A 17,452-nucleotide genomic window follows, 5' to 3' on the forward strand; every position below is an offset into this window, starting at 1 on the left:
TAGGCCCAGAGAGCATGAAGAAGATCTGCCAAGAAGGTCAGGTAGATTGAGTACCAGCCCTAAGCCATGGGCCATCGCCTTCACTCTACTGTGACTAGAATGGAGGAAAATGGATCTTGGAGTGGATCAGAGAGGAGGTGAACAGCTGGGCACAGAATTACTGGGCTGAGGTGATGAGAGCAAGGCTGGCTGGGCGAGCTGGAAGGCACTAGGTAGGGCACTGTGGTACACAAGCTGCCTAGAGCTGAGGAAGAGCTGGCAGTGCCCTGGGGAGGAAGCAAGCTTCTGCTCTCCCGGTGAATGAATCCCCAGCAAGGGCTCCCCCTCGGAGACCTGGCAGCCAGCCCGACCCACTGGGCGTCCATGTGTCTCCAGGAATTAAAGATGCAGCTTCTTGTACACACCACAGCTCTGCACAGCCTGCTGGCGATCTAGCGTGTCTGTCGCTTCGTTGCATGTGGCTGTGTGGAGGTGTGAGTGGGAGGCCCGAGGCAGGCCCTGGAGCAGGAAGCCAGCAGACAGCCTCCAGCTCAATGCCCGGAGTATCAAACTGTTGATATGAGGACCCCCACACCTTCACTTCCAGACTCCTTACTCACAAGTGTCTTTTAGTTTTCTAAAAGATAATCTTAGTTATTTAGCTTCCTCCTAACGTCATAATTCCACCGCAGAAATAGTTTCCTCGTTGAGATTTTCCTTCCAGCACCCATGTGAGCTGCCCTCCAGTGGAACATCTCCCTGGGGCTTGGCCGCAGGCCCTGATGTGGCTCTCATGGATCAGCACAGTGGGCTATTGTGTCCACTCGTCCTGAAGAGTTGGGACCTTAACCAATGTCTGAACCTATTTTGACAGGAGGAAAGTTGGCCTTTTTGGTCTGGGGTGTTACGTTTGGTATTTTCTAACAAATTGTTAATACTTCGTTTTGGTTCTTTTCTTTAGCAGTTTTGAGGAGTGTTGGTGAGTTTTCTGTCCGTGGAGAGTGTGTCTGTTGGGGTCTTGCTCTCGTGCAGGGAAAGCCGGTGCTGTCTCACCTCCTTGCCATGCTTCTCTCTCAGTGCCACTGGGGCTCCTAGTTACAGCTTCATGAGCACAATTCTCTCCTCCAACTGCAACATTCTTTGGTAATGAATAGCCCGTCTCCCATTGCACCTTCCAAAGCTGGTGGTGTTTCATGCCTCCTTCACTGAATGAGGACTGGGGCAGAGAAAGAGTACTGCGGGTAGGGCACTTGCCTGGCATGCAAACAATCCAGGTTCCATCCCTGGCATTCCATAGGGTTCTCCGAGCCTGCCAGGAGTGATGCCTGAGCACCGCTGGGTGTGGCCAAAACCCCATCCCACCAAAACTAAATCACTGGACGAGGACTCTATCTTCCCAGGCGGAGGGTGAATTCCTGGCTGGGCCACCCCCTGCAACACCTGCTGGGAATACAGATCAGCCCACTGCTATGATTGAAAATCTCTCTCTGCGTGCTTTCAGAAGGAATTTAGGGCTCACCCTAGTTGGAATGCCTGGCATTACATATTCCCTGAGCATGGCCAGGGGTTACTCCTGAGCAGAGCCATGAATAGCACCTGAGCACCATCAGTGTGACCCAAACACCCAAAAGGGGTGGGGGAAGAAATATAGAACTTTTCCCTTTCCCTTTCATTCTACTTTTATCTCCTATAGGAATGAAGCTGATTTCCAGTCTTATAAGACATAATTATTTGTGCAGATTTTTTAAAATGTTACTTGGCATTACCAATTAATATCACAGAGCTGGGGAGGCTCAGGGACCATCAGGGTTATGTCTAAAGTACTCTTGGAGCTCTGCTGGGGACAGAGTTGGACAGTGGCATTCTAGGAACCGCTCCTCCCATTCTCTCAGCTGAGGCCTCATTTCAGGACAGGTGGTCAAGAACACATGTTTCTAGACTCCTGACCCTCCCTGCCAGCAGCTCTCTGAACTTGATCCTTCCAACTCCCTCCCCGTGCATGTAGATCCCACTTTACCTTGATTAGAAGGTGGCTGCTAAGAATACGGGGTGAGGGAGGGGAGTGCCTGTATTTGTTGATGCCCCATTAATTACAGCCTCAAAGCACGCAGCACATAGCATGTCTGTGCCCTCAGTCATGTCCCTGGGAAGAACAGGTTTTTAAACATTCCAGTTTGAAGATTCCATTTGGGGAGGGAATCCTCTCCAAGCGCAGCTATTCATTCGGAAGAGTGCTTGCAAGTTGGAGCATCATTCAGTGTCCTCTGTGCTGTGGAATGACTCCCGTCAGGCCACGCAGGCTTCACTGTGGTCTGCTGCATGGGCTTCTGGCAGATTCATTGTCTTCTGCTGTATGTGGGCTCGGGCTTCGCCTTGTCTTTTTGGGGTGCTTTAGCTCTCTGTTTTTGCATGCTTGCCCCACGGCCCATGAAGGGAAGATGGGGGAGGTTTCTTGGCCTAACTCCCTCCAAGGAGCCTGTGGGGAATGTAACCTTAACTTTGTGACCCTCCTGTCCTCCTGTCGGTGGAAGTAGTGGCTGGTGAGTCCTTTCTCCACCACCTCCCGCTTCTCCAAGTCCCCAGGGCAGCTCTCTGAGGGGACCAGCCAGGGGCCTTATCTTAGCCTGAAGGCAGAGACACTGTTGGGCACCCCAGGGCTTGTATTTTGAGGCCACAGATGCAACCTGCCCAGCAAGGACAGTCCAGCCACCACCCCCCTGCCCCAGGGGGCAGCAGGGAGCTCCCTCAACATGCGAATGCCCCACCCAGGGGAAGTGAGACTTTAGGACTCCTCTGGATGGAGAAGTCGCAGTTTCACTACATTCACACAGAGGAAGTATGGCCCTGAGATTTCTTCACTCACATATTCTAGAACCACGGTAGTGGGTGCACAGGAAGCCAGGGAAGGCCACTCTCTGGTCCCCAGTCGTGTGTGGCTTAGAAAGCCAGCAGTTTGTGTGTGAGCCCCGAAGCTCCTTCCCTGTTACTGCGGGGAGCAAGCGAGCAGGGTCGCAGCAGGTGGGCCTGCAGGTGGCTGGGAAGAGTGACCCGGCACTCCTGAGTCTCAGCCTGAGAGACCGCTTCTGCCAGAGCCCACAGCTTCAACTTGCTGGAGGAGATGTGAGCATGAGGGCCTTGGACTTATCCCTGCTTCCTGCCACACCCACAGACTGTCTGGAAAATCCATTTATAGCACCATATGGATGTGGGGTCTCACCTGTGAGACATGCCATTTCTCGCCTCCAACTACTGGGTTCAGGCCTAGTGCATGAGGTGTGTGTGGCAGGGGTCCTCCAAGTCTGGTGTGCATGATCGGCGAGGCTGGGCCGGATCTTTGGTCCCAGACTGCTTGGAATAGACCAGGTTGGGGAGGTTTGGCGCCTTCTCCACCTCCTCCCCATCTCACAGAGCTTTATTTCTAAAAATTGGCAAATTTTGGAACAGAGATGGGGGAAGGAGCCTAGCTCTGCAAAAACACCAGTTCTGAGGTGTGAGGTGAAGCCCTGTGGGCGTGTGCACAGAAAATTCCACAACCCGCTGGGCCTAATGAACAGTGTGGAGATTCCTTTGTCCAAGTCCAGCATGCAGGGCAAGCACCCCTTCACTGAAACACTAACCCCGCTCAGACCCTGTCTGCCCTTCAGTACTGCTTAGAAGATCATGAATGGTTGGGAAATGAGGAAATGATGGATTCAGTCTTTGTACGTGCATGTGCACACATGTGGTAAACACACAGACACACATGCACACACACACGCATACACACGTAGAAAGAAAAGGCTGCTGTACTGGGACTTTTTGCCCTAGAGAGAAAAAGATTCTCCCGAGACTTCCCTTTGTCCTTCAATGTCCCTGCCTTGGAGGACAGTCCTGAGAGCCAGGTGCTATGTTCTGTGTTGGTTGTCAGGTGGGGTTTGGGTGGGCAGGGGCTGGGTGTGTGTGCTGTCATTCTCCTCACTCTTGAGAGACCCCCTTTGAATCTGCGCCTGTCCTTTTTAGCACATCATCTGGCTGCCAGTCCATAATCTACATCCCACAGGACATCGTCCGAGCCAAGGAAATCATTGCCCAGATCAACACCTTGAAAACCCAAGTGAGTTACTATGCAGAGCGGCTCTCAAGAGCAGCCAAGGACAGATCTGCCACTGGCCTGGAAAGGACACTTGCCATCTTAGCAGACAAGGTAAGGGCTGTGTGTGGGGCCGGGGATGCTAGACTTCTTTGCCTGAGCTGCCCACGCCATGGATGGATGTTGGGATGATGTTGAAATTCCAGCTTCAGATTCAGTTCCCACAAAAGGCCCTGAGGAGATTAGGTGACTCCCAGACTCCGCTTCATGGAGATGTGGGGAGCCTGGGCCCCTTGTTGGACTCTCCTCGTGACTGCCTACCCACCATATTTCTGTCATACTTGAGATTTCCACCCCCCCTCCTAAAAAAGGAATTGAGTTATGAAGAGATAGGATTAGGACAGTGTAATCAGCATTGTCAGGTTTGAATTAACTATACTTTGTCCTTGATTAGAAATATAAGGTACTAGAGAGATAGGTCAAGGGATTGGAACACATGCCTGGCATGCATGAGGCATTGAGTTTGGTACCTGAGTATCATCAGGTATGGCCCCTTCCCTACCCAGCTTAAACCTACATATGAAACAAAGTATTGGTCAACACGGAGGCAGTGGACGCATCAGATCAAGTTATTCACTATTTCTCTCCTTCTTCCCCCTTCTCCCAACACACACACACACACACACACACACACACACACACACACACACAGAGTGAGAGAGAGAGAGAGAGAGAGAGAGAGAGAGATAGAGAGAGAGAGAGAGCCCACCGGGGAGAGTGTTCCTGGTCAGAACATGTCATATTCTGTACACATACATGTTTATCAAAGTGGAGAAAGGTAGAGAGCTGGGAATTAGGTCCACTTCAAGGCACAAGGTGTTGTCAGAACTAAAAGGATGAGCTTCTCAGAACCCTTGATGCAAAATGAATTTACCACAACCGCCAGCTCTTGCAGGGTAGCCTGTGGCTCTTCAGCCCATGCTGAAACACAAAAGAGATGAAGAAGACTCAGCAGCTGCAGCGAAAGAAGGCTTTCCCCTGGGGTTACAGGGGACCCCCGGCACCCCTCCCCCCACCACCAACACACGTGTGTGCATACACACACACAGAGCTGTGAGGGCGAGACTCTGGGCCTTCTGCACCCCTCCCCCCACCCAGTGATGTTTGGCTCAGAGGCTTTTGCTGTGTGTCTGTCTGCCTCAGAGGTCCTGAGTGCTGTGGAGAAGGCTGAGTGCCAGCTTCCCTCAGATAGGACAGGCCTTCTTTGCAGCCCTGGGCTGGAGGCTCAGTGCCTGTGTCGGCTGTGCCCACAGACCCGGCAGCTGGTCACAGTCTGCGATTGCAAGCTTCTGGCCAGCTCCATCCACGGGCTGAATGCGGCACGGCCTGACTATATCGCCTCCAAGGCCTCACCCACCTCAACGGAGGAAGAGCAGGTGATGCTCAGAAACGACCAGGACACCCTCATGGCCAGGTGGACAGGCAGGAACAGCCGCTCTTCTCTGCAGGTAGACTGGCACGAGGAGGAGTGGGTGAGTCCGTGGGCCTGGCATCCTGCTGCTGGGTAGAAGAATTCTTTGCCTCTTGCAAGCATCTTCCCCTCAGAGGTGGCTCCAGGGCTGGTACATTTGCGCTCAGGCTCCTGCTGAACCTCCTGGGAAGCTCTGGGACCACCTGGCCTGGAAGGGAGACACTGTGACACTGTAGTCACACATCGCATCCTTCTGCACCTGAGTGTCTCAGAGCTGGTTGCAAGGGCATAGGACAAGGTTGCCTTCATGGGCCCGTGGCCTTTCTGCCTGCACTCAAAGGCCTGGGGATGCCTCCAGGATAGTCCCAAGCAGATATTCCCCAGACTGTCAAAACAGTGACTGTTGCAGGGCTGGAGCCATAATACAGTGGGTTGGGCACTTGCCTTGCACGTGTCTCACCTGGGGTCAACCCCCGGCATCCCATAAGGTCCCTGAGCACTGCCAAGAGTAATTCCTGAGTGAGTACAGAGCCAGGAGTAACCCCTGAGCATTGTCAGTAGCCCCCACCCCCACCCCTCAGTGTCCCCACACAAAACAAAACAGTGACCATAGGATATTACTTGGATTTTCAAAGGACCATAGGCCTGGAGCACGTCCCTTGGAAACAGGATTCCCTTGGGTTGATTTCCAGAACTGCATGATTCCCTGGGCACTACTGGAGGTGGTCCTGATGATCTCCAGCATTGCTGTGCCTGGGCAGCACCGCCTAAGTGGGCCCAACACTGACTATTCTGGCCCCAGAATCAGGCTGAGCATCCCCAGGGGTGGCCGTCAGGCTCCCCGAGCACCACTGGAAAGGCTCCCCCACCACGACAGGGGAAGCAGATGAGAACATAATGGGGAGCCATCATGATCTTTGTCAATTTTGGGCTGGTTCCCAGAGCCAGGGTGGAAGTTCTGGGGGTGGTCTGCTTTGCTCTCTGTGCCCTTCCCTGGGGGGAACTGACTCACTGGGTCCCATGGTTTTGGCAGGAGAAAGTGTGGCTGAATGTGGACAAGAGCCTGGAGTGCATCATTCAGCGGGTGGACAAACTGCTGCAGAAGGAGCGTCTGCAGGGCGAGGACTGTGATGATGTCTTCCCCCCCGCTGGCAGCAGCACCAGCAAGAAAGGTAACCAAGGCAGCCGCGCCTACTGGATCCGCCCGGAGGACACCTGCTCCGACGGCCCCTCCTCGCCATGCCCCTCCGCCATTCCCTCTGCTGCATGCCATCCTCACCCGACCACATGTGCGTATGCATCCACCCTGCCCATCTCTGCCACGTCTGTCTGTCTGTCTCTGGTGCCACCCCTCCTCCCTCCCCACACAGACTGCAGGGAGGGTCCTCGGGCAGAGCAGGGCACTGCAGTGACTGGCACGGCAAGCAGTGAGCATGGAGGTGCCTGACACCTCCTTCCCTGGTCGTCTGCAGGTGACATTGCAGTTCTGGCAGTGACAGGCTCTCAGGACTCCAGGATCACAGGCATGGCAGTGGGCAGCGGGCTTGTGGGCTGTCTGCTCTGTCAGACGAATCTGAAAAGCCTCAGGAAGATCAGGAAGTAGTTGGTTTGGGGATGAGATTGTCTACTGCATTGGTTATTGGCCATCAGGCGTTGCCAGCCCAGGAAATGGTGACTCAGACAGGGACACAGCTGGGTGACAGCTTTCAGCAGGCCACACAATGGCCTCCTGGCTGACAGTCATTGTGTGGCAGTATGTCCATCCAGCCGAGGCCCATTGCCTGGGAACTTGTTGATAATTGAGGTGGCGGAGGCTACTCTGTCTCTGGGGTTGCTGAGTTAGATTCCTCTGTTGGGTACCAGCTTCCAAGTGGGACTCTCAGTAGATGGTGGGACATTGGCACAAAGCAGCCTATTCTGGGGGCAGTTTTCTGTGTTCCACCTAGAGCCTTCAGGTTGGGCTTTGCTGTTCGAAATTCTTATTCTCTGCACTTGGGGGCTGGCCACCTTCTCCCATGAGCTGGCGGTGATCGTGGGTGGGCTGGGTAGTGGCGATCTACTCCTGCCACCTCTGTGATCTACTTTTGGGATGTTACACTGTTGCAAATAAAGCCAGATGTGCCAGGTTAGGCATCTTGCAGGGAGGACTTCTAAATTCTGAACTTTCTTTCAAGACAGAACAATTTTTCTCTATCAGAGCCTCTTCTTTGTGTGGAAGGTGCCCTGCGCCTCTTTAATCTGCCTGCAGTCTGTTTCCAAGGCACAATCTCACTCGGGTGTGTTGGTCAGTGTTCACATCCTCCACTTCTGTCTTTGTTGGAGAATCACTTCCGCTCCACACACCTGTGACTGGCTCATAGAGCTCTTTTGTCTCTGCTCATGTTCTCATTTTTAAATGTTCATTGTGTTTCTTTATAAAACTTCCTGAAAATTCATTGCTCATTTCTCTTTAATATTGTCTTGTAACTTAACTTTTTTTCCACAGATGTAGTCATTTCTTAGTTTTTTTTAAAGCAGAAGACTATTTAATCAGGCATATTAGCATATCCATAAGTTCAGTGTCTTTTTTTTTAATGTCTGGGTTTTTTTAAAGACCCTTTCTTTATTTTTCTTATGCAGGCAGGTTTAAATACAAATTTAAAATGGTTCATGAAGACTTAGAATTGTGTGTGCCTTGGAAATAAGGCGTGATGAGTTGATGGGAATGTGAAGCATACATTTGAGAGAGTCTTAAGTTTGCTGACCAGTACAACAAGATGAATGAAACCATATGCCAACATTAAATGCTGATGTCCATTTGCTTGGAACTCTGAGCACAGGCCAGCAGGGGCCAGCAGTTGGGCTCAGTGCCACCCTGCATGCCTCACTGGTCTGAGTTCCTGGCTTGGTTCCCAGCTCCGAACAAAAATGCCATCTTGAGCAGCATAGCCAAGAAGCTGTTTGGCCCTTGGCACCATCAGAGGCCCAGAAAGACCCAGTAGAACCACTTAGTTCACTCAGTCACGAGTCCACCAGGGCCGGAGGAGGCTTGTGACCTTTCCTAGGCCCCAAGCTACTGGCGCAGTTGTTTGGGCCTAATGAGCAACAGTGTCTGGCCAGTATACAAACAGCCCTGTGCCTCTTTGAAAGGACAAGAAATTTAGGACAAAAGTCAGTTTCTCTCCCAATTCTCTGCTCCAACCTGGGTTCTTTATATTTATCATAGGGCTGCCATGCCTCTTGGCTCACCCTTGGCGGAACTGCCATGAGTTTGGTGGGTGGACATCACCGAGGCTGGACCCCAGCTGGCTCCATAAACGCTTCTCCCTGCTCCCTTTCTGCCAGGACTTGGGGGCCTCTGTTACCTTCACACATACATTCTCCTGCTCTCCTCAGCCCCAGAGAGTCAGCCAGACTCTGATGGAGTGGCTCTTGACCTGCCGTCCCCACAGACCCCATGTTATGTGTCCCTAAGATTCTGTGCTAGAATTTGTGTGTGCCTGGAGATAAAGACCATGATGGTCGTCACATCTCCAGGGATGCTAGCCCTACGGCAAGAAATAGACCACTGGTGAGGAGCAGGCGTCCCCGAGGGGCCCCTTTTCTCTCCCTTCGGTTGGAAAAGGAATTTACCTGGCTATGTTTGAATTCTTAGCAGTGATTTCAAACCCCGCTGTGTGCCATCACCACTCTAGGGCATCATTAAAATCAGGCTCTCGCCTCCCTTCTCGTTCTGCTTTGGAATCTGAGAGGAATGATTGTAGGTACAGAAACTTGAACATTTCCCCCCAGGCCTGCTGTAATTCCTCTCAGCCCCACAGATGTCTGACCCCTGCCCCTCCACACCATTGTGGGCTTCTCTCCTAGAGAGATGGTCCCAGGCTCTCTGGGCACTAAGAGATTAAAGTCATCAACTCACAGAGCTTTTTAATTTTGCTCCATCTCTAAGAAAAGAGAAAGGTACCCAGCAAGGGTTGGATAGCCCTGGCTGTGAAAGTCTCCATAGAGGTGGCTCCAGCCAGCCTTGGGGATCTGAAGTCATCTTTTCACTGGAAGACATTCTGCCAACAGAAGAGTTTAAACATAGACCCCACTTATCCCAAATAATCCCTCTCCCAACTCGTTTTCATTAGGTGCCAATCCATTCCAATGGAGCACTGTAGAGTTTTTACGAGAAATAATGATGTTGAAAGGAGTCCTTCCTGTCATGTGAACCGGAGTTAGAATTGAATTTCTGACTTCCACACTTCCCCCAAATCCTCAAAGCTTTTTATTCAGTTTAACTTGTGAAGATTGCCATAGGGCTTGACTCTTCTCGATATATCGGCTCCATTCCTGATCCTCATCTTTGGAGTCTCCGCAGTCTCACACCTGCGCCCCAGGGTGGCCATGGTGCTGGCCTGCGCTGTGTACTGGTCAGTCTCTCTCATCCCAGGTTTGCTTCCGCATGTCATGAGCTGACACAGAGCTCTGTCACGTGCAATGTGATGGATGTGGGCGCGATGATATCACATTGTGGCCCGTCAGTTTGCTCATCCCAGCCAGCATTTTTCTCTGGACAGCTCAGCCACATGAGTCTTCACACCAGTGAAGCAGGCACTCGGCCCCCAGGTGGGCCAGACTGTGGCCGGCACTCACATGTGGCTTCTGCGGAAGAGGCCCCTGCGCCCCAGCCTCTTCCTTCCGTCCAGCCACCTTACTGCAGGCTGCTGAGGCAGCTGCTCTAAGCGTTGAGCCGTCGCGTTTGGACCGTGTGCTGCGCCTTAACCATCCGTGTCGCCCTCCATTTCCATGCAGATTGCAGCCCCCCTCCTGAAGAGTCCAGCCCAGGTACGTGTTTCCCGCCCCGGCCTTCCATAGGGCGCCTTTTAATACTCAGGTAGTGTTTGTGTCTGAGTGGTCAGGGTCCTCCTGATGCTCCAGAGTTAAGACAGTATTTTAGGGGGTTCTTTATTGTCAGGGAGTAAAGGGACATATTTATAGAATACCAGTAAAAAACTATTGTTGCTTCTGTCAACATTTCTCAAAGACTGTTTGCCGGGGGCTTGGGACCGGGGAATAAGCTGCCACAGGCTTGTTTCTGTGTCTCCTCCTAAAATGATCTCCAGTGATGGTTGTCTGAGTGGACAGAGGGGACGAGCGGTTGGCAGGAGAGGGCCCAGAGGTCAGGAGATTCCTCCTCCATCACACATCAGGCAGCAGCTTTGGTGTTCGTCTGTCTCGCCCTCCCTCCCTCCTTTTCTTCCTTCCTCCCTCCCTCCCTTCTTCCTTCCTTTGTTCCGGGCTGGGGGCCCTTGGGGTCACTCCCAGCAGAACTTGGCCCTGTAAGAGCAGGAGTCCTGGGGGTATCGTGGAGTACAAGGCTCAAACTCTGGGCCTCGAGTATGCTCAGCACGTGCTCTCCCTCTCAGGCTCTCTCCCCAGCCCTTAAGCCCTGCTACAGGGCTCAGCGGAAGTGAGCATGAGAGAGAGTCATTCTGCTTCATTTGCATCCTGGAGAACTCAGTGTGACTCCAGGGGAGGCGAACAGCAGCACTCTTATACTGGAAATGAGCTGTGCCCCGTCCATGCACACACTGTTTACCGCAACTTTTGTGGGGGCAATGCTCGGGTTGAGTAGTTGCAACAGAGACATACCCTCCCCACCCCAGCCCCAACCAGCCATCTAAGCCAAAAATACTTATCATCTTCTCCTCTACAGAAAAAGTGTGCTGCCCCTCCCTAGTTCATACTGAATTTCCTGGATGTTTTTTCTCAGTGCACTTAAGTACCCCACCCCCAGCACTTACGACTCTTCTCCCCTCCCTCTCCCTTCTCCTCTTCTCTCTCCTCCCATGTCCCCTCTCCTTTCCTCTTTTTTTCCTTTTATTTTCTTTTGGGTTATTTTGGTTTTGGGACCACACCCAGCTGCACTCAGGGTTTACTCCTGGCTCTGTGCCCAGGGATCCCTCAAGGTGAGGCCCTAGGAAACATATGGGGTTCTGGGCATCAAACCCAGGTCAGCTGCATGTAAGACAAGCACCTTCCCTGCTGTACTGTATCTCCAGCACACCCCGCCCCCCACTTTTTTTTCCTTATGCTTCAAAAAAAAGATGCTATGTAATCAGTCTGATGATTACACTTTCCTGACTGGATATGAATGTGAGTAAGACACCTGTTTCCTATTTAGAGCTTAGCAAGCGGTGATCATGGAACTTACCAAATTTATCCTATCCACCGGTTTTTGCAAAACCTTTTAAGATGCAGGGAGGGTACCAGGAATTTATCTTTGTGCGCCCTGGGGCTCTTGGCAGCACCCCCAGAGCCCCCCTCACATAGCTCATCCGTGGCTCATCTAACGGGGCACTTCATAACCACCTCTGTTTGCTTCAAGCCTCTATCACTTTCTCTTTCCCAGAAAATTCATTATGGGGTCTCTGACCTTAACCCTTGAACTCTGAGGGTCTCTGAGGCTGACAGATGCAGATTAACACCTCAGACTTCTCTTTTCCTTTGTTGCTTCTGCCCCGTGTCTCCGCGTCTCCAGCCTCCCGTCTCCCTCAGCGCTCAGCTCACCTACACAGCAGCACAGTGCTCACCCCCGAGCTACTGCTCTGCGGCCTCTGTGGGAGCAACCCCATGAACCTGCCCACAGAGCTCACGGGCTCCCCCCCACACACATACACACTTCAGGGTTCCTGATGTTTCTAGGACAACTTCCCGTCCTTGTCCTTTCCCCCGCCCTCCCCTCCTTCTCCCGCTGCCATCTCCCCCATCCCTCTCCTCTCTCCCTCTCCCCACATCCCACTCTTTGTTTTTGTTCCCTCCCTCCCAGTTCCCGCTCTGTTAGAAAAATAAATGCTGAAGCAGGATACGGATTTGAAGGTGCAAAGTTATCTGGAGTTGTGTGGTCCATGGACTGACCACAGGTCAGCAGGTGGTCCAGATGGTACCAAGATGGGGGCTTGCTGCCCCCAAGGAGACCAGCTCCATCACAGGGAACTCTGTTTAGTTGAGTGGAGTTTGCAGCAGCACTTTCTCCGTTGGAGGAAGTAGAATAATTAGGTAGTTCTAATACCCCAGATACTTTGACTTAACTAGGTGTTAGTAGAAAGCTCATTACTGTCTCTAGGTGCTGGTAGAAATCTCATTTTGGTTGTAAGGCTTTTTATTATTACTTTTTTAGATTTTATGCATTGGCCAAAACTGTTGCTTTCTGGCCTCTCTCTTTACTCAGCAGAGGCGACTTAAGGAAGTAACGAGTTTGAGGTCAGTGACTGTACAGATGTGACTCTTTGTGTCACTAGGAAGACATTTAACTCAGAAAAGTTACCCAGTAAACAGGTATTGTGGAAATGGTGGCTAATGCTTACTGAACCCTGGAGCCACCCAGGCACCCTGAGCCCTCTCTGGACACATGATTGCTGGCTGGGTTAACCACAACCCCTTCCCTTCTCTGTCTCTCCTCAAAACAAGCTCCTCATGCTGCATCCGTGTGTTCCATATTCCAGCCCCAGACCCCCGCCGCCTCCCCCTGCCCCTGATGTTGCAGTGTATACAGCAGAGAAGCCGGGAGGGCACCTACTTGGTCAGAGAGACCAGTCATGGGTTCTGATCATTTTCAGGTTTAAATAACCATCATTTTCATATTAAAGAGATGTTTGTGCATCTTAAATGGAAAAATAAAGTGAAATTAGCAGTATTTGATCTGAGCACATTTACTTCTCAGTGAAGAATAGTCCCGATGACTGTGACTGTTACCTTCCTCCAGATGACTTGCCTAAAAGCTAATTGTCTTCATCCTTTTCTGTTTGCTAAATGTGAGTGAAATGATTCAACAGAGTTCTATGAAGAAACAGAAAAAACAAAATGTGGATCCACGTTTTAAAGACAGACAGACTTAAGCATTGGGCCCAGTTGCATGCTAGACTCCAATATCTGGGTGGCCTTCCTATTTACCGATAAGGCGGAGGGCATGCCGCTCTCCCGCTGCCTGCACCCTGCCTCCTTTTCTGTGCTCGGAGCAGCCCTGGCCTGGAACCCCTACACCCCACTCCTTGGCTCATTCCTTTCACTGTGCTTTTATTTGCTGATAACTTTTCTAAGATATTTCTAAATATAAGAATTTTTTTCTTTTTTTCTGCCACAGAGTTAGATCATTTCCAAATTTGAAACTACATATCCTTGAAAATCCGCATGATCTAACCTGAGTACAGGCAAGCCCCTGTGCGCGCTCAAGGCACTTCTCTAAATTTGTTTCTCAATAGGATGCCAGCCATATAGTCCACACAGCTCGAGAGGGCAAAGCCTCTTCTCCCTCCTCCCTGCTTGTACATTCTTTCCCTCCAAGTTTGTCTCTGGTGGCTGCAGGGCTCATGGAGCCTTGTAGCCTCTCCTAGTGGGCTGCCACCTGGGGCTGTCTGTGGCTTGTTCCTGCTCCTTAAGGCAGGCCCTGTCCATTCCACTGTGCCGCTTCGGGCGAGTTGACCTGCAAGCAAGCAAGATCAAACGCTGTTTCTCGGCGTGATGACCTGTTAAAAATATAATTTATGAGGGCATATATTCTCTCTGTTAAGTATTCTCTGTAGGAAGAAAAGAAAGAGCCAATATATTTACCTTTGGCTTTGTCTTCCCTGCCTTAAGATTTCTATTTTTAAAATAGGGTCAGAATTTAGTACCGGGTCAGAGTTTCCTGACGTATGTATGTGTGTGTATGTATATCAAGTGACTAAGCCTGAGAGCAGTGCTGGCTGCAGGGGTGGAGAGGGGCGTGGATGAAGAAGGGACCCAGCACAGTGAGTGTGGGAAGCTGGGATGGTTTTGCACCCTAGGAAAGGTAATTTAGTGCAGTTGCACATGAAACCAGCTGGTGGCACTCTCCCCTGCCTGAATACCTGGGTTCAGAGTAGCATGTTAACACATCACTTTTCTAGGGGGAACTTCTCTTGCTGGGTGGGGGATAAAGGGGACTCTAGAAGGGATTAGCCTTTGTAGATGGAATTTTTTCTTGCTTGGCAGTGAATTTGCAGAACTTTTGGCGATTTTTGTTGTTTTCTGCCCAGGGAATGGCTGCAAGGCTGGGGGTGGGGGCAGCAGTTGTTTCAGGGTCCCAGCATGCTTCACACTCACACAGTTCAGCGGGGTCCTCCCCTCCCAGAAGCCGTGAGCTCTGAGCTCGCAGCCCAGAGTCCAGGTCCCTCCTCGGGAAATGGGGGGGCGGGGCTGCAGAAGGGGCGGAGCAAGGAGGCGAGGGAGATCAGGAAGCCAGGGGGTGGGGGAGCAGGTGGGCTCCCGCAGCCTCGTTCTTAAAATCCGCCATTGCAGGTGAGTGGAGCGAGGCCCTCTACCCACTGCTGACCACCCTCACCGACTGCGTGGCCATGATGAGCGACAAGGCCAAGAAGGCCATGGTGTTCCTGCTGATGCAGGACAGCGCGCCCACCATCGCCAGCTACCTGAGCCTGCAGTACCGCCGCGACGTGGTCTTCTGCCAGACTGTAAGCCCCCAGCACCCTGCTGAGGCACATGCCCGGGGAGCACTGTTTCCACCACCCGGCGCTGCACACTGGGAGGAGGGCAGCTCTGCCAGGCTGTGGATGGGAGTCTGACTCCATGCTGGTTCTCGCTGCAGAGCCGCACGGAGAGCGGCCATGGTGGCTGCTCTGTGCCCGCAGCCGTGGGGCCAGGGTGGCACCAGGCTCTTTGCCACCTTCAGTTTTCCCTGCAGATGCACCCCATAGGGGGCTCAGACCTGGCTGTCTGTGAAACCGGTGTCCCTGATCATGGAACAGCAGGTGCCTTCTGCATATGGCAGGTGCAGTGGGAATGGTGCTGCTGGCCCCAGAGAGTTCTGGGGACCGGGTAGCTCAGATTCCCACTGGCACTGGTATGGATTTGTGAGACTTAATTCTGGCTTCTGGAAGGTTCTTGTCCAGGAGTGTACCTGAGGCAGGTCAAGCAGGGAACTGCACCCAAACAGAACCAGCCTCTGGGGGCAGCAGGGGCAGCAGCTCATGCTGCTGTGAATCTCCCGTGAATCTTCTGCATCTACCCCTCGGGCCCCCTCCAGGGACACCGCAGGCCACTTGGAACAGAGGAGCAGGGACAGGGGCCCATGGAGGCAAGTGTGCTCACATGTGTCTCTTACCCCAGCTGACAGCTCTCATCTGTGGCTTCATCATCAAGCTGCGCAACTGCCTGCATGACGATGGCTTCCTGCGGCAGCTCTACACCATCGGGCTGCTGGCCCAGTTCGAGAGCCTGCTGAGCACCTATGGTGAGAGGGCCAGGCTGCCTCCCGGGGGTGTCTGCTCCGTGTGCTGCTTAAGTAAACTCAAGCATCACCTGCATGGAGCCAAGAAACCAGATGAACATTCTCTGTAGACACACACACACACACACACACACACACACACACACACACACACACACACACGCATGCATGTACTCCCTCCTTTGTTTTATTTTTTGCAGCTACTTGGGGAAGGCAGTAAGGAAGTCTCTCTAGCAGCATTCAGGGGGGCCCAGTACCCCTCCTGGTGATTCTCCCAACCAGGCCCAAGGTCTGAGGATGCAGGGCAGCTTGGGCCCTATGGTGCCAGGGGTTCCCCAGCCACCCCAGTGGACTCAGAGCCTCTAGGTGGCATCCCAAAGTGCTCAGGGGACTCCGTAGCACTCATCAGACTCTGTACATGCTTAGGGGACCCTGCAGCACCAGGGGTCAGTCCAGGGTTGGCAGCATGCATGCCTGTGCTCCCTACCAGCCCCCTTGACAGATCTAGAAAAGTTCTAATGAGGACAGCTGATAATGACTCAGAGAGGAGCAGCTCCAGGACCCGGGGCCCGTTCTGCAGCCACTGTAGGAAGGTTTCTTCGTCAAATGGCAAGGAGATTAAAAAATTTCATAGAAAATTTCTCTAAAAAGGATTTCTTTGTTTCATGTTTTCAATTTTTTTTTCTGAGAAGGTAAAATTGGAGAAGGGGGGTTGGGACCATACCTGAAGGAGCTCTGGACTGCTCCTGAAAATGGGCAACTTTTCAAAGTATTTCTCAGTCTTTGAAGTTATTAGAAATAAAATAAACATCAAATCCTGGATAATGGAAGGTCTTGGCGACAGGGACCCATGTTGGACTATGTCCCTCTCTAAGCAGTTGCCTTGTCCCTCTGAGGCCCACAAGCTCCCACTCCCCTTCACCAGAGTGGCTGGCTGCCGGGTAAAGAGGCCTAGAGGGACCGCTTCCCCCCACCATGGTCCTTCCTCCCCCTTCCTCTGCTCCCATTCGTGACTGTGAGTCAGTCCTGCCTGACAGCCCCCGCTTCCTTGTCCAGGAGAGGAGCTGGCCATGCTGGAGGACATGAGCCTTGGCATCATGGACTTGAGGAATGTCACCTTCAAAGTCACACAGGCCACTTCGAATGCATCAATTGACATGCTGCCGGTCATCACCGGAAATCGGTAGGAACCTTCTCCGCACGCGCCGCCCAGCCCAGTGCCTGCCCCGCTATGGCGCTCCTGTGCAGCCCTGTGGCTCTCCGCTTCCTCCTGCGTTCTAAACCCTCACCCCAGCTCACGGCACCCTCCCTTTGCGTTCCTGCCAGCCCACCCTCTTAATGAGGAGACTTGGCTTTCCTGTCCTCGTGCCACTTCTCTTGCCACTCCTGTGGCATTGGACCAGCCTAGCCTCCTCCTCTCTCTACTGTTTTCCAGTGATGGGTTTAATGTGCGGATCCCTCTGCCTGGCCCCCTCTTTGACTCCCTGCCCCGCGAGATCCAGAGCGGCATGCTGCTGCGGGTGCAGCCCGTCCTCTTCAACGTGGGCATCAATGAGCAGCAGACGCTGGCCGAGAGGTACGCATGGCCCCTTGCAGGCTGGGGAGGCTGTCGGAAGTGCCCAGGGCCCTCTCTGGCTCTGAGTGCAGTGCAGGCTTCCGTCCGCCTTCCTGAGGCCAGCTGGCCCAAGCAGAGCCATGTACC

The 17,452-nt window shown here is 52.6% G+C and overlaps 1 protein-coding gene across 10 annotated transcripts in view; it reads left to right on the forward strand.

Annotated features, from left to right (window-relative positions):
* INPP4A (inositol polyphosphate-4-phosphatase type I A) overlaps positions 1 to 17,452 on the forward strand; it is a 122,405-nt gene that overhangs the window by 87,240 nt on the left and 17,713 nt on the right. For 2 of the 10 annotated variants that reach the window (XM_055122045.1, XM_055122042.1), the window contains exons 14-22: positions 941 to 958; positions 3,979 to 4,162; positions 5,362 to 5,580; positions 6,553 to 6,808; positions 10,296 to 10,328; positions 14,802 to 14,974; positions 15,630 to 15,753; positions 16,807 to 16,933; positions 17,186 to 17,326. In XM_055122045.1, coding sequence (XP_054978020.1) covers positions 941 to 958; positions 3,979 to 4,162; positions 5,362 to 5,580; positions 6,553 to 6,808; positions 10,296 to 10,328; positions 14,802 to 14,974; positions 15,630 to 15,753; positions 16,807 to 16,933; positions 17,186 to 17,326 — 1,275 coding nt within the window. The remainder of the gene's footprint in view (positions 1 to 940; positions 959 to 3,978; positions 4,163 to 5,361; positions 5,581 to 6,552; positions 6,809 to 10,295; positions 10,329 to 14,801; positions 14,975 to 15,629; positions 15,754 to 16,806; positions 16,934 to 17,185; positions 17,327 to 17,452) is intronic. The other 8 variants (XM_055122050.1, XM_055122048.1, XM_055122046.1 and 5 more) reach the window with 6 other exon arrangements.

The sequence above is a fragment of the Sorex araneus genome, chromosome X (genome assembly GCF_027595985.1).
Source record: "Sorex araneus isolate mSorAra2 chromosome X, mSorAra2.pri, whole genome shotgun sequence".
NCBI classification, from domain to species: Eukaryota; Metazoa; Chordata; class Mammalia; order Eulipotyphla; family Soricidae; genus Sorex; species Sorex araneus.